Source organism: Rhodnius prolixus, unplaced genomic scaffold, assembly GCF_049639745.1.
Source record: "Rhodnius prolixus isolate KJV_2025 unplaced genomic scaffold, Rpr scaffold_3, whole genome shotgun sequence".
Classification (NCBI taxonomy): Eukaryota; Metazoa; Arthropoda; class Insecta; order Hemiptera; family Reduviidae; genus Rhodnius; species Rhodnius prolixus.
This window is the reverse complement of record NW_027411603.1, coordinates 10,499,231-10,516,496: the sequence shown is the minus strand read 5'-3', so window position 1 is coordinate 10,516,496 and position 17,266 is coordinate 10,499,231. Positions and strand designations below refer to the sequence as shown.

The 17,266-nt window shown below is 29.4% G+C and overlaps 3 protein-coding genes across 3 annotated transcripts in view; 2 read left to right on the top strand and 1 right to left on the bottom strand.

Moving 5' to 3' along the window:
* Gprk1 (G protein-coupled receptor kinase 1) overlaps positions 1–2,350 on the top strand; it is a 66,778-nt gene extending 64,428 nt beyond the window's left edge. Inside the window, exon 16 of the mRNA XM_074126875.1 lies at positions 1,245–2,350. Coding sequence (XP_073982976.1) covers positions 1,245–1,436 — 192 coding nt within the window. The 3' untranslated portion in view covers positions 1,437–2,350. The remainder of the gene's footprint in view (positions 1–1,244) is intronic.
* Positions 2,351–10,789: 8,439 nt separating this feature from the next.
* Positions 10,790–12,403, top strand: LOC141453513 (5'-nucleotidase domain-containing protein 1-like). The gene has a single exon (XM_074126867.1). It carries the CDS (start codon positions 11,011–11,013, stop codon positions 12,271–12,273), a length of 1,263 nt encoding a protein of 420 aa, XP_073982968.1. The 5' UTR covers positions 10,790–11,010; the 3' UTR covers positions 12,274–12,403.
* Positions 12,404–13,515: 1,112 nt separating this feature from the next.
* retm (real-time) overlaps positions 13,516–17,266 on the bottom strand; it is a 29,239-nt gene continuing 25,488 nt past the window's right edge. The window contains exon 16 of the mRNA XM_074126866.1: positions 13,516–16,615. Within this exon, the coding sequence (XP_073982967.1) occupies positions 16,522–16,615 (94 nt within the window). The 3' untranslated portion in view covers positions 13,516–16,521. The remainder of the gene's footprint in view (positions 16,616–17,266) is intronic.

Genomic DNA, 17,266 nt, shown 5'->3' with positions numbered 1-17,266 from the left:
TTTTAATTTTAATCTTAATTTTTAGTTATGATTAAAAATTTTAATTGATTAAATTCCGATTAAATTAAAAGTGAATTTAATTTTAATCAACTAATTTTGGCGGATTAAATTTTTTAATTTTAATTATGATTAAAATTAAATTTCGGTTTAATTCAATTGTTTTTTAATTGATTAAATTTTTCCCCAACTCTGCTTAGTAGCCTTTGTAGTGAGTGACCTTTTCTGCGACTTTTTTGATTTTTTTAAAAGATTCCAATAGTTTTCAATCATAGCCTTCGAACTATTTTTAAGTAAATCTATAATTCTAGAATACGTTGTTTGATCCGCAGCATTGGCTATTTATTTGATTTATCCTTCAAAAAATTTTCCCAAACAATATTAACTAGATAAGTCAACATTATATTATGCATTATCACACTATTTTTCAATATTTTATCATGATTGTTATTTTTATTTTCTTAATTATTACATTTTTTTTCATTACGAACATAATGATCCTTATTGTACAGAAGTTTCTCCATAAGTCACTGTGCTCAGGAAGGGTATCCAACTCGTAGTCCTTTGCTGATCATAAAATACATAGAATCATCTTATCAGAGCTTACCGAACTCCAATCAGCCTTTGTTGTGCTGTGCGTCAGTTGATGCACAAGGATGAATGCTGTGAAAGCCAGACAGACGTACGTCAAAGACACGTCTAATGCAGGATCGGAACAATAATGGGAAGAGAGCCACCAATCTAATTTGGCCGACCTCATTACCCCTCCTTCATTTTCCAATCACTTATGTGTTTTCGACACCCAGGCCAGAAGAACATCCTAGTAAAGGATAGTACCTCCAGACCACTGCAAAATTTCAGCCTCAGTTTCAAGATGAAAGCAAAGAACTTAGTGTTTTTATTGCAGTCCATGCTTTCTGAGCAAATGCAAATCTATCCCTATTACGTAAGTTGAATTCCGTACACAATACAATGAGTAGTGTGGAACTCAAGACTGGAAGGCCATTCGCCAAACGGTATGGTCAATTGCTCTCTTCGTAAAGTATGCCGTTGTTCCTGATCTTCTGTCCATGCTCGCAACGATTAACACCTTAAGTGAACATTAGTTGTTATCACTTGGATCTATCCAGTTAATCGGTCTAATCTAAAGCTGTGGATTGATCCACAAACAAATCTCTGTTACTCTAACTCTGTTAAAAAAATAAAAAAAAAACTGTTTCTTACTAACTTATTTTTCTCTCTTTCAGGATGATATTGGCCTAAAGGAATGGTTGCAATCATTAAGATCAACGCATAAATGTTCCTTAGAACTATTAGGCAATATGGCAAAAAAGGCTGGTAAGATCTATGGAACTGAACGTGATAAAGGTGACAAAGTAATTACAACTTCTGCAACAACGGCCGCCACAGCTGGCACAAGAACTACCAATGGCAATTAAATAATATTGGACTTTTAAAAAGAAACAAAGAAAAGCGTGGCACAAGTGAATTAGCACAACGCATACAGGTACAAAAGAAAATTTAGTGCAATATCTTAGGAATTGAAACAAAATTGAAGATTTTAAAAAAGACTTTCAAGAAAAAAAAAATAGTGAATAACATGCTCTTTTTTTTAAATCCTTAGAAAATTTTTCTGGCTTGCTAATTTCGCCAAATATTAGATGGGCCTAAAATAAAACCAAGTTCTTCTAAATTTTCTTTTTTGTTAACAAAAAAAACTTGAAATATTGTTCTCTTTTTTTTAAACTAAGAAAACAATGGTTTTTTTTCATCTTTTCTTTTGTGTTTAAGAAAATTTATTTTTAATCTCCTTTACTGCTTAACTAATAACTACATAATATGTACTGAACTTTTAAGGCCTGCGAAAAAAGAGTTATTTTGTTTGGCAGGTTTCATTTAATAGTAAGCTTTAATTAATGATGTCCTCCATTTGAAAATTAATAAAAATGCCTAGAATAAAAAAAAACTAAAATTAAAAAACAAGAAAAGTAAAATTTAGATAAAGGGCCATTATCTAAATAAATATATATTCAGAAAATAAGGTTGCTAATAAAAAGAATGTCCAATAAATAAATACATAATTTTTTGTATAAATAAATATGTCTTGCCTCACAAAAAATTAATGGATTGAAATAAACCATTTTTGATGAATATAAAAACAAAAAATTGTAAAGAGCTCTCTATTTAAATATTAATTTAGGTAAAATGGACTAGAGGAAAAACAGAAAATGTATTGTATAACGCAGATATAGAAACAAATAACTTTAGCTTCGTTTAAAAGGGTACCTTTTAATCATTTACTAGAGCTATATTATTATTATTCCTTCATTTGGTGTAACATTTCGAATACGCCTCCTTCTTAAAATATATATTTGTTACTTACAGGAAGGAAGTTGTTTAAGTCCCTTTCTTATATTATTGAAAAAAAAAAATCCAAATATTCATATAAAAAATGGAGTGAAAAGAGATCTTAAATCACAGTTGTAAGAAAAAAAAGGACCCATCTAGTCAAAACAGGTATTCTGTTTTTACGTAGTAAATAAAAAGTTCGGATTCCTTATATATTAAAAAATAATTTAAAAAAGTACCATAATGAGTTTTTTTAAAAAAGGTTTTAAATCATACTAGGGAGATTCAAATATAAGCCGGATTTTGACCTGGGGTATAGAACTTTCTTCGTCAGCAGCCAAATATCCGAACAACGGAAAATTATGCGATTTTCTACCATTGAGTGCGTCAATTCATCCAAGCTAATACTTCGGAAACAGTTTGTGAAACCTACCTGCGCTACCTACGCTAACTTTTGTTGATTAGAGTATAAGTCATAAATCTCGTCCTCGGTCCAGCATCAGTTACTGGATGCTGACAACATTCAGGCAATTTCTGAGCTTGTAGAAAAATGGTGAATAAAAAAGGGATGGCAACCAATCGCAACAATCGACGCCTGCAGCCTATCCACGACGTATTGCTTCACCACGATAAGGCGTGCTAGCATAAAACGGTAATTAACTCTCTGAAAGTTTACTGCGGCATTAAACTTATTATACTGCGACAGAACTGCGGTATAAACTGTTCCACCACAATCCCATCGAAGAATTATTTCCTTCCTCGTGAATGTGACATGTGGAAATAGTGCACATGAGGGTTTAAAAAACTTCCCACCCTGGCAAAAATGTATTTTTGTAGAAAAACATTTATTAAAAAAATAAGATCTTTATTTTGTAACTTTATCTGTTACAAATATATTAGCGAAGAAACAAGAAATATGGTTTTTACGTTTGAGTGCCCTCCTTTCTTAAAATTAATAAAATAAAAACTTGAGTTAAGCAACAAATATCACAATTTTAAATGGAAAGGAAAAGAGATTCTATTTATTGTTAACGATGAATTTTGTATATATTTATTATCAAATAACAACTAACCCATCTTGTTTGTGAAGAAGTAAAAAAAAAAAAGAAAGAAAAATTATTGAAACAATAATCTTGACGTCATATATATATATGCTTACAGCTGATGTAAGTCTTAATGGTGCGCCAGTCAATCAACGTTTGTTTTGGTTTTCTATTTAAATTTAACTTTTAAAAGTAAAAAAAAAATACATGTGTATAAATAAATATATAGGAAAGAGATTCACGTCATTTTTTCGTTTCTATTTTTTAATTAGTCTTTACTATTGTGATTGTAATATCATTTTGTACATATTTTTTTTCCAATTAAGTATTTATTATTTAATTTTTAAGGTTTTTCTATTTTTTTTTTTAATTTTCACTGAAAAAAAAATGAAGTGTAATAAAAAAGATTACGGATTGAGAAAGTGTACACTGTTCTGAGCACAGTCATAGAAACAAATCTATTAATCGTTTTAAGAAAATCAACAAGTTCGTTATTCAGAGGGGGTTGTGTGTTACCATGTTTTCGAAAACTCATTAAAAGTTTATTTTTCTGTCAAAAATTAAGATTTTCTCGTACATCATATCTATAAAGATAACTTACTGGTATGTTTGGAAATTAAACTAAATTAATATAATGTTAAAAACTTCAATGATTGTTAAATCAGTCTTTGCTTCATGAGTTGTGAGCGGCAGCTCTCCTACCGTGTAAGAATCATGTCCAAATAGGATCGGGTTCTATGTTTATACTGACGGGGTTCTAGGTTTATACGGGGCATTAAGCCCGTAAGTGGAGAGACTAGTGCTGTGCTGGCTTTTATTAGTTGGCACTTTGAGGGTTAAGCGCTTCTTGATTAAACTTTGATTGATAAATGAGTGGAGTGACTAGTGCCTGTTAAACGATTGTCAGAAATTTATCAGCTGAGTCCTGCTAACCTGGAAGTTGGAAATAGAAACCTACTGTTGGAGATCTCATCTGCATTTTTGCAGAAAAAAAAACTGTCACATCTTGTTAACCAATTGCTTTGAACTAGTTTTTCTGTTTTTTCCCCCAGCCATGTGGGGGAATTGCCAGAAATGATATGGCATTGTGGGATGCATTGGGAAAAAATAGGTATTGTACTACTACAGCCAGTAGTATCTCCAACTCTGAGCACAGCAAAATAAATTGCTGGAGAATTGAATCAATTCTCTGTTAAGTTGCATATATATGAAGGTGATGTTTCTATTTCGAGAACGCACCTTAGTGCGATACTCTTAAGTAACTGAAACAACCATCCATCATTTAATGGACGCACAAAGCAGAACGTCTACTTGCCAAGGGCGGGAGTTAATTTAAAATAAATAAATAAATAAAATACTCTTACAATTTCACGAATCTGGATATTGTCAGTTGACAACAGTACTGGGGAAGTCTCAATATAGAAGAAAAGAAGGCCTTCTCAGCTACAAATATACTTCAAATAAGTTCTTTAAGAACAGTAAAGATTAAGATTATTGTGTTGTTTCAAGAGAGAATAATTTTTATTATTGTTCACTGAAAAATTCAAAGTGTTTCTATAATTGTGCTCTCAATAGAAAAAAAAGAGAACTGTACATGTTAATATTCTTAAGTTTTCTTTAATTACTATTATTTATTTTCCTAAAAATTGGATTTTATATATTTATGTCTGTATAAAAAAAATAAATAAATGTATAAAATCAAAATTCCACAACAAAAACTTGAAATAAAAAAAAAAATTAAAGTTTTAAAAACAAAAAATATACGTATATTGTGTATTGTAGATTATTAAATAAAATAAAATAAAAATTTAGTGTATATAGTGTTAATCGTTGTTGTGAAATACTAATAATAAAAAATACAGACTGCTTTTTGTTTGTGCGCGCTACTTGGAGCTGTGTAAAAATTTACTATTTACAGTATTTTACATAGAAATCAAAGTATTAAAATATAAATAATTCTTTGAAAAATTAAAGAATATAAAATAAGGAATGAGGAATATAACTTTTATAAAATATTATTTCTATTGTTGGCTAAGGTATCCTCAAAATTATGAAGCTTATTTGATGAATTTAAACGAAAAAACTCATACTTGGGTTCTCCTTCAAAGACTAAAAATAAAAGCCAAAATAGGACTTTTTTAGTGTTAAAGCCAAATATATTTCACACAAAGTAATTTAGATGGAAAAAGTAAGAAAAAAACTGTAATAGAAAGTTAGAAAGATAAAATTAAGATAACAGATATGTATAAATATATTATTGTAACACCAGTGTAAGAATTAATTTATATTAATAATAATAATAATTAAAACAAAAAACACGCATACATTATAACAAAAAGAAATTAAAATTTAGATCAAATGGTTGTCTTACCAAGAATAATTTAAATAAATAAACCAAAATTAATTTCATTATTATAAATAACATATATTTAAATATATTAAGCCTTTTATAAGTTTTCGTTGTTATGTGTAACATTTTTTCAAAATGGAACTTCTCATTTTATTTTACTTAAATTGATTTTTTAGTCTACTTCTTGTGAAAAAAAGTTCAAATTTTTGCATTTACGTGAAGAAAGCTTTGTAAAGTATGTGTTGTATATATTTATATATATATATATATATATAAATATATTTATTAAACCAGTTGTTAGTGTAATCTGAATTTTTTTTTCTTTATTCTTTTATTTTAGTTGGCAAAATAATATTTGTTTTTTCCAACTACCTTAAAATATCAGGGGAATCACTTACGTTACCATCTCGCACTAAACTAAAAATTTTATTTCTGATGATGGATGGAAGTCCGAACCGGTCAGGGACTTGAGCAATATGCGCACCACTCCGGATAAACTCAAAGATATTGTCCAACACTGCCGACCTAACTACATTTTCAACAGTATATGTGAGTTCATACACGTTTAAAATAACTATTTCATTCAAATAGAAGCATTCTTCAGACTGATTAACCCACCCTTTTTTTCAAAAGTATTCTATTTTCTATTCTATTTATCTATTATCTATCTATAGGATCTATTTTTTTTTAAATAAATTTCCTTAAAAAAGATACAATTTTTCTGGAAAATGGCAATATTTAAAGCAAATACAAATTAAATTTTACTTTTTAAACTAATTCACCCAATAGAAAATAGTATGGTATATTTATGAAAATAATTCATATATATTAATAAAAATTGTTTAATTTCTTTATTTGTGTACATATCAAATGTATATCTTTTATCATCAAATAAAACTATTACTCACTCAACTTGAGCTTTTTCCCACAATACTGTTTCTGTTTTTAAAGCCATACTTTTTTTTTTAATTTAATGAAAATTTTATTAAATTTCATTTTTACATTCAGAAAAGGTAATATACGAAGGGAAAGGAATATTTTATAGCCAGACTAACCCAATCCTAGCAGTTCCAACGTTGGTAATTTTTTCTAATTTGATAAAAATATTAAACGTAAGATGTTTTAATTTTTGCCTTAAATTCTTGTAAGATAAAACTGTATCTTTAAAAAAGGTTGAGTTTTAATTTGTAGCATCTTTAGATAGAACACTTTTTAATTCAAGATTAACTATAAACATTTTATTTCATTGAATAATACACTTTTCAAATTGAAACTGTTCATCACAAGAAACTAAAGTGAAAAAGACGAGAAAACATCCAATGAAAATATAGAAACAACTTTTGTTAAGACGCAATTACTAATAAACTTATCATGTTAATGACACAATGTAATTAATTGTGAGAATGTTTTATATTTTTAAAAGTTATGTATAGCTTAGAGAAGAAGAAAAAGAAAAACACTCACTATTCACATGTTCTTTACATAGACTTAATATTTATATTCTTTTATTGGATAAAAATATATATAAATTAATAAAATGAAAAAAAAAGTGCTTAAAAAGTTCAAACTTGAAAAAACTTGTAAAAATTTGTATTTAAAACTTGAAAAATGGAAAATTAGTTCTTAAAAATTCCTTCAGAGTGCACAAAATATCGAAAAAGTTAAAAAAGTAATAAATTAGTTCTTGGAAATTCCTTCAGAGCGCACAAAATATCGAAATAGTTAAAAAAGTAAAAATTAGTTCTAAAGAAATCCGTCAGAGAGCACAAAATATAAAAAAGATAAAAAATAAAAAATTAGTTTTAAAAAAATCCGTCAAAGAGCGCCACTATCAGACATGTTAAAAAATAGTTTACATATTTGCCACTAGGTAGCACTAAATCTATTCAACTGTAAACAATTTTTCTTCAGTACGACTTGAGCGACGTAGAGGGGAGGTGGCACTGCTTTTCGTCATTCCAAGTATGACTGACTACCCTTAGCCCTACTCCCTCAAGAATGACGATTAGTTAAGGGTGTGTGTTATTTATTGCTAGCAAATATTCGCACCAGCAGGCTTGTCACTCCAAATATATCTAGCCTTAAATTTCTCTCCCTCAAAAAATGTGTTCGCTTCGTGTTAATTGAAAATAATTAGGTCCGTCACACCAAATATATCTAGTCTTAAATCTCTCTCTCTCCTCAAAAATAATGGTTAGGTGTATGTATGTATTATTGTAAGCAAATATGTTCGCTTCGTGTTAATTGCAAATAATTAGTCCCACCCACCACGCCCTGCGCGCGATACTTACCTAAGTACTCTGATATTACTACTGCTCACTCGAGAAGGTAGATTGCATTTTATGCAATTTTTTCAGCAAAAAAAATTTATATCAGCTTACTTCCATTATAATTATTTAATAATAACCTAATACCACGTAATTATAATATTTTTAATTATAAAAAAAGCTCAAATTGCAAAATAATTAAATAAACAAACTAATAAAAAGAAAATCCAGGTAGCACTAAATGTCTATATACAACTGTAAAAAGAAATTTTTCAACACTACGACTTGAGAGTTAGGTGCTCTGCTGTTCGTCATTCCAAATATGTCTCGTACTCTTTCTCCAATTCTCTCTCCCACAAAAATGATAGGTATGCATTTTAAGCAAACATACGCACCAGCCGTGAGGTAGACATGATCGCCTCAACGGTAGGAAGGCAAATACTCGTTTAACCCTACCCACCCCAACGGCGAGTTCCTTTCTATACCTCTCCGATCCAAGATGGCCGCGCGTAATATCACCATGACAACAGCTTTTAGTTCAATAAACTGCCACTAGATCGCTCGCTCTGCCCTATTTTAACTTGTTATTGCTACTACAAACTCTCACGACTCGGCTGCGATGTTTAACCTTCTTTTTAGGTTTTCCTTTCAATATTTCGTATTTTAATTATTTTTAAAGTCGAATACAATTTCTTTATATTATTATTTTTTTCATTTTAATTAGGAAATTAAAAGAAAAAATAAATACAGTATTAATTAATTCATTTTTTTTTCTTAAAATTTATTCACTTTTTTACATTAAATTTTTTGGAACTCTTTACAAACATTTGAAACAGATTATTTTGTTAATAAATGAACACAAATTATCAAAACTTAGTGGAACATCCTCATTTTACAAAGAAAAAATTTTTAATCATCTTAGCAACTCAGTAGACCTATAAAGAGCTTTTTTTTAATTCTAGTATTTCCACTAATAATATAGCCTCCTTAATAAAAACTTTCATTTTAAAAATTCAAATATAAGGATTGATAACGACAAAAGGTACACAAATCAGCAAATACCAATTCACTTATACCTGACTAGTAATTTCAGCATTAGAAATGTACGAATAAAGCTTGTCTTTTATTCAAGTTTGTTTCTAATATTTTCCCCCATTCATATGACCTGATTTCTCTAAATACTATAGCGTTTACTAAGCATTTAAACATTGTTTTTACGAATCCTTACAATATACATTAAAAACACATCTTAACCCAATGCATTCTTGGAAATTTCAAAACAACTGACATCATTTAAGTAATTTAACTGCATTAAATTTACATTATTTTTTAGAATTTAGTAGATGTCTCAAACTCTTATACTATTCCTTTTCTTAAGTAAAATATTATTAGTTTAGAATAACATTCGCCACTTAATTTAAATTGATGGAAAAACAAGATATCAAAGTTTAAACTCTCTCTCAGTAAACTTAGTTTATGTTCTTATAGAACTCTCAAAGAACAAATTCTTTGAAAAAGTTTTTAACAAAATTGTTAAAACTTTAACAGTTAAAATGTAAAATCATAGATACATGAAATTTCGAATCGAATGTTGCCTGCCTCATTCATTATGATGGGTTCACGCAGTTGGGCACTATGTTGTTTAGAAAGAAGCAAGTAAATTTAAAGGAGCTTCTTCAGCTCACTGTCCGGTGATGGATGGTGTTGTCTGTAACAAGAGAACACTGACCGGAGTCCGGCAGTGCACTGAAAAAAGCTCCGGGCACTAATAACCTCAGATGTTGACGCGCCTTAAAACATTTTAAAAAATACACAGTAAGTACACGTCTTTTGAAGGTTGATCTATTACAGATTAGATAACAAATGAATCATTACTGTAATAATTATTGAATTAGTTAATAAGGAAAATGAATGTTTATAAACGAAAGCCAAAAAATATGTCCGTTCGATTAGTTAAAATAAGAGTAAACCAAGTGAAAACCCATTAGCTTCTTTGATTAATGAATACTTCACGAGATGAATTTTATACAGAAGCATTAATTTAACGATTGGATATTTATAGATAATTTTTTTTCATGTCATAATTTAGTTTTTTTATATAAGATTCCGAACGTTAAATAACCTCCACAATCAAGAACTGTTTCATAATCAGAAAATAACGCAAACATACTAACCGTGTTTAACAGTTCTAATGTCCTAATGTAATCTAAAACGTAATCATTAACTCAAACTTTGGGGCTTAATAATGTAAAAGATTGTTCTAACAATCACCTGCACAAGCCCTGCACCACGCAAGGCTCCATAGAATGTAAAGATTATAGAACACTGCCGGCTTCGCCATCAGGTACAGAAAGCACTGTTATAGTCACTGTTGCCGACCAAGTCAACAGTCGACACTACATTGTCGTAGTGCAAAAGAAGTAGGAAAATGAAAAGTATATAAATTTTGTATTGTAGAGTAATTTGATGTATCGATATTGTATTAATCGTAAATTTTTGGTCAGAGCAGTCTTAAGTTTAAAACTTCAATTAAAACATTATACCATTTCAAACACTTTAAGAACTTACAATTGAAATCTCTCTCTTGGACATACATCTTTGTGATAACTATAACATATACTTAACATCTCAGATGTAGATTATAATTACGAATCGAAGTGGTTTATTTATTATTTTTAAATTTGGTTGTTTATTTTATTCTTTTGAACTAAAGTTATCGCGAAGTTTTACTGGACGTAATAAATAAGTTATTTTTAAGTTAGATTTAAACATTTTTTTTTGCTATGATTATTGTAGCAGTCGCTCTTCTCCAAATTAAATAAGAACTCTTTAGTTGAGTTAGAGCTTATTAAAAAGAAGGTTTAGTTGAATTAGTTATGCTTATCCAAGGTATGGGTATGTGATATTGGAATTAGAAAACTTGGATATTGGGATTTTTATATTAATTTTTTGCTCGTTTTTTTTATCATGTAATAACCTTCCTCTCTTCAGTATCAGTAATTTCATGCTTTTCTTAAAACAAGTGTTGTCAAAAGTAAGAATTGAATCAAAAATTAAAACAATGCTTGCGGCTACGAATAAGTTTATGTTGTCTGATTACGATGCTATTGCTTTAGATTTCGATAACACTTTAGTGCAATATAATCTTACCAATTTGTTCCCCCTTCAGTATTCAACCATGACGAAATATTTGATACAAAAGTACAATTACCAAGGATTACAAACTATGATGAACCTTGATGACATTGATTTTATTAGAAGAGGATTATTTATGGACTTTAAAGGTGGTAATGTGCTAGATATATCCGCGGAAGGACTTATTATGACCGCTAGCCACGGCACCAAAAAACTTAGTAAAGAGGAAATCATCAGTATTTATGGCGAGGAAATGCGTTGGTCTCTTACTGATTTGTTCATTAAAGATAAGTTGGCACTGTGGGAAGGAGAGGCTTCTCTCAAAACACGTACATTTCTAGATTATACTGACATAATTGGTACACTTGTTTTTGCCAAAACCATAGATTTATTCGATGAGAAAATAATAAGTGATTACAGTGATGTCTGGCCGCACCTTTTAAATGCTATAATTGATATGTACAGATTGGATTCAGATTTTACAAGAACAGTTTTCAGTAATGTACCCCATTACGTTCATAAATGTGATTTGAAAGTAACTGAAGTATTAAAAATATTAAAGAAGAATTGTAAATTGCTATTAATTACAGGAAGTCCACCCAATTTGGTCAGTAAAATAGCTGAATATGCGTTGGGCGCTGAGTGGGAAAACTTCTTTCACACTATTGTTTTCAATGCCAAGAAGCCAGCATTCTTCACGACCAACAATGCTCCCTTTCTAGACATAAATGATCACGAAATTAAATTGAGTTTTTCCCAAGGACATTATATGCGTGGTAATTGGTTTGAACTGTATAAAACGTTGGAACAAGAATTGGGAAGACCTGCAAAGTGTGTTTATCTGGGTGATAATGTCATCCAAGATGTTTATGCAACGTTTGTTTCTATAAGTCCGATTGATTCCGTCGCTGTTATAGAGGAAGCTTTAACAGAGTCACTCTTTCCAGGAGAACATCCGCATCAGGATTACTTGAAATCAAATTATTGGGGATCTTATTTTGGTGAAACTAAGAAGAGTACAGTAATGGGGGATATTATTAAAAAATATTCTAAATTGTGTGTTCCATCAGTAACACACTTAGCTGACAAACCTATTGACTATCAACATATACCTTTTTGGATTGCAAATTAAATATTTTATTATGTATTTGTCATATACCTTTATATTTTATTGGTTAATCTTAAATATATGTCGCTACTATAAATTTTAATGTTAAAATGGCGAAAAAATAACAAATATAATTTTGCATGCACTGTGAAAATGATCAAAATCATCCTTTATTTTATTTAAATAATGTTGGCTTTCAAGGGAAAAAACATTAGCTAAAATTTCATTGTCATCATGGACTTCTGATTATATTTCTTTCAAGGTGAGGTAGGGGTTGTCATCTCAAACTTCAGAGCAACGGGACTTGCACGTCAGAACTGCCGTGGTTTAAGTCTTGGTGGTGTCAATATATATATAACTTTTTTATTTCTCTGGAGCCTCTACTAATCACTGTCCGGGCAGAACTGATACAGAGGTGCCACCAATGCACTGAGATCAACATGTTGGCCAATGTTTGCAAGTCTACTTTAAATGCTCAAAGTACATAATACAGATGATAATAAAACGTTCTTTAAAAAAGTGAAGTGAATCATTCAAATACTTCTGTTAGATTCAAGGCATTTCTATTTTAATTTTTTGTTTTGAAAATAAATGGTGTAGACGGTTACGAGACTGAGTGAAATTGGTATACACTTAAGTATACGTTGGATCTACTTTCCTTCCCCTGTTTCCTACGAATTTTGTTCCGAGTTTTTTTTTGCCTGGAACAATATTCCAAATAAAACTATACCATTTTTTTAAAAAAGCTGCGTGAAATTTTCCATTAAATTATCCACAAAACCTTACAAGTGGAATTCGGAATATTTCGTCAACGCCCTTGTAACATTGATAAAAGCAAGCAATTTTGAGCAGTCTTTTAGCAAGGCTAATACTGAACTTCCCATGAACCTAAAATAAATAAATGATCTTGAAAAACTGTTTCTAATAAAAGCGCCCCATGTCAGAATAAATTTAATGAAAACTAAAGAAAATTGTGAGAGCTATTTCGAGCATGTGATGAAGAAATGCGATTCTACAAAGTTGCAATACCGTTTGACGGTTTCCGACCAACACTAAGTATCAGAAGTCGGAATACTGATAATTTTGAATTTTCAGTGTTTTTTGAAGAATACTGCCCCTTCACAATATAACCCTTTTTTTTCAGGGGACCGCAACAACTGGAATTTTAGGAAGAACTCAATTTCGATCGATCATTTGAATAGTCAAAATTTTTAAAACAAGTTTAGTTGAATTGAAAACTTACCAATGATAGGGTTAATAAAAGTATTTCATAATATTGATATTTTATATTTTGCAATTTAAGAAGTGCTTTATACAGATTTTGTTTTCCAACTTTGTATTATATACGTAATTGGTATATTTACATATTAAAACAACTGCAAGTTTTTATAATAAAAAATACTCAAGTATATAATATTACTAAACTTGGAATACATACAATAAAATGAGCATCACTGTTGGTTTCAAACCTCAGGATTCTTACCTAGAGAAGAGGGAGGACAGATCTTAATTAAATTGTACTAAATTTTTGTGTTAGTATTAGATGTTATAAATGCTATTTCTTTCTTTCGACTAACTAAAAACTAGGAGTATAGTAATCACCTACACTTTTAATTGAATTTCTAAAAACTAAATGCTACTTATATCACAAAGTAGCTGGGTCAAAATAAAATACTATCTTAAATGTTGCAATAAAAATAAATTAGATATGCACTCTTCGTATAGAACTTCCTATTTTTATTTTTTAATATATAATTCATTTGATGTATAATTACATTGTTCATAGGTTTCTAAACATGTAGATATATATTATGTATCACAAAGAAAATTTTTTTTGTTCTTAAATTACGTTGGGACATGCAGTAGAATTAATATAAAAATAGAATACATAATGAAGAAATCATTATGCAAATACCCAAAAGATGTTCCCCTCTCTTATAAAATGGAATATTGAAAATATGGTTAGGTCCGCAGTGCTGGATAATATCTTTGATTTTATAAATTTTCGCACTTCTCTTATTCCTGACCACTTTCGGAGTTTCATCCATTATCAGAGGTAGCTTAATCAGTTAGGTTGTAGATATTTTAACTTCACTTTTGGAGTTACCCTCTTGCAAGGGGACTGATTAATCTACCTTCGGATAAAAGTCCGAAACCGGTCAGGGATGCAATAAAAATGGTCACGGATAAAATAAAAACTGTATGTTTTCATAGATATTCGAGCTGTTATTGAAAATTTCATTTTTCCACAAATGTGTCTTGTAGTTTTATTCCATGCAATTCGATTTGCAATTTGTGGCGATCAAGAACCTATCAAGTTTTGGTATTTATATATTTCTATAATTTATAAGTTTACATATATTATATGTATACTATCGGTCAAGTTACCCTAGTATCTTAACCCATCCAATTTGCTTTTCGTTTTAACCCCAATGTTATAATTTTGTTTACCTAATATAATTGTTAATTATTAAAGTTTAATGGAGGTGTCAAAATAAAAAACGCGATTTTCTTGAAAGTAAAAATTATTTAAAAAATGAAACGTAAACTATCAATCTTAATATTAACAAGATATTTTTGGCTAATTTTCAATTGTTTTGACTCCTTTATTTACTGCCACAAAGCCGTTAATCTGAAAAACTATGTTGCCATGAATCCACGTAGCTTATTTTCCTTTTACATGATATAATGCAAGCAACATTGTTTCTTATTTTGTCTAATTTCACCCGGTATCATCATTAAAGAACGTCGCAAAATAAAATAAAATATACATACGAATCGAGAAATGAGAGATCGGTCTTATTGTAACAAAACGAGACCCTTCATAAGCAACGAAACGGGAGGACATATCAGCCTGTTCCTCTTAAAGCAATTTAGTCGTACCATTTCTTACATCTGCGTGAAAAAAAATCGCCAAACAAATGGTTGATTGGTGCCGACGCGTTGCTTTGTACCATATTTTGATGCGGATCGAAGCAAATTTTAAACAACATTTTGCAACAAAATGGAATAAGCCTTTAAAAATAAATAAAAATCAAATAAAAAGTATTTTTGCGTTTATAAATTAAGAAAATATGGTTAATAAAATGAAACACAGATAATTATTTAAAAAACCAAATGTAAACATTTGACTTAACTCTAAAATTGATTGCTTAGTTATTCGATTCATTTGATCACTAAATTTGCGGCACCGAAACTCGTTAGATAAATGAGGATACATTTTCAATAAGGGAGGAGACAGGGACCGACTTATTTTATTATTAATATTAATTACAGGTAACTTCTTTCTCTTTTAATTCCTTTAACAGAGATAAAATTTTTATATTAAAACTAGTTTATTTTCGCATGAAAATGGCGAACTGCAATACCCATTGAGCATTTTTCATTTAAAAAAAAAATCAATAATAATCATATTGAAAAATCTAATTTGTCACTTTTATAACAACCATAAAATATTATGAATGTATTTTTTTCTTGCTTCATCTAAAACTAAATTTACCATACTACTTTATAATATTTATATTCTCTAATTAAATATCTCGACAACAATAAATTTTATAACAATTATGAAAAAAAAAGATTTACAGATCTTTAAACAATCACATAATTTCTATTTTCTTTATTTTGCTTTAAATTTCCGATAATTAATTATTCTAAAAATTGAAGGCCGCATAACATAATTTTAATTCATTTTCTTTAGGACCATCTTTTAAAAATCTTTAAAAAATAAAATTATTTGATAAGTAGTTGGAGCGTTTAACTATGAGAAATAAAAAAAAAAGTGAATGAGCCAATTTTGGGGCGTAATATTTATTTTTTATTCAGCTAAATTCATTACTTTTTGTTTGTAGGACAGGTAATTTCACTGGATAAATATTTGTCTATTCATTTGCAACTTGTCTTTTCATTTTATGTTGGCGAATTTCAAATAATGCGCAGGTATCACTTCTGGCGAAATCAAAATAACATAATTAAAAAAATAAGTACATCTAAAGTACCAAAGATTCGCCAGACAATAAAATAAAATTTCAAGATTATGCAGGACAATTCCTATTTCAGGCTTAAAAATATAAAACACTGCCTATTTTTTTTATATATGTTCTTTTATAATTATTTATGTATAAGAAACTGTACTTTCGTGTTTTCTGTGTTGAAGGGATACCAAATTTAAAAATCACTTCTATAATTATCCAAAACTACACAGATGAAACATTATACTTATAAAGATAATTCCTCTTCTGGTAGTGTGTTGGAAGAGGCCATATCTGCATATCATCTCAAGCTAGATGTAGCTATTGTGCCGGTACAAGAAGTACTTAACGCCGAGAAAGAACTGTTCCCCGACTGCAGACTTGACATTGAACCTCTGAGGCGTAAAATTTGAAAAACAATAATAGAGATAAAATTTATATGTCACTTAAATACTAAGAAAAAGAGAAATTTAGGAAACATTCTTAGTTTGATGATTCTAGGTCTTGGAGCTGGGTTATCATGTCCCGGATGGTAATTTAAAACTAATCTTTCACTTCAGACTATTTATTTTATTTTTACTTTTTCTCTCATAGAAGACTGTTTGCCCTTTATAAGTTCAGTGCAGTCGAGAAAATTTTCGTATTGAGTATGAATACCTGTAATATAAGTCGTGAGGGTTGTCAGAAAAGTGTTGTTAATATTGATAGACTAGATATTCGTGTGGACCCACAGGGAGACTTCAAGTATTAGCATTTTTCTAAGAAATACTTATGAGCTATTTGGATAATCCTAATGAATCCTATGGAAGTCTTTAACTAGAGACGATCGAAAATCTTTAAAAGATTTGATTAATTCATATCACAATGTTAGGAACTTATTAAAAATAGAAAAAAGATTCAATATAAAAAATCAAATTATCAATATAAAGAAAAAAAAACAAAATTTTTCAAATATACTCCTCTCCTTCAACGTTCCAAAACCTTAGGATCTAGAATACAAATAAAAACATAAAACCCATATTGGCTGAGCGTATGATAACAGATTT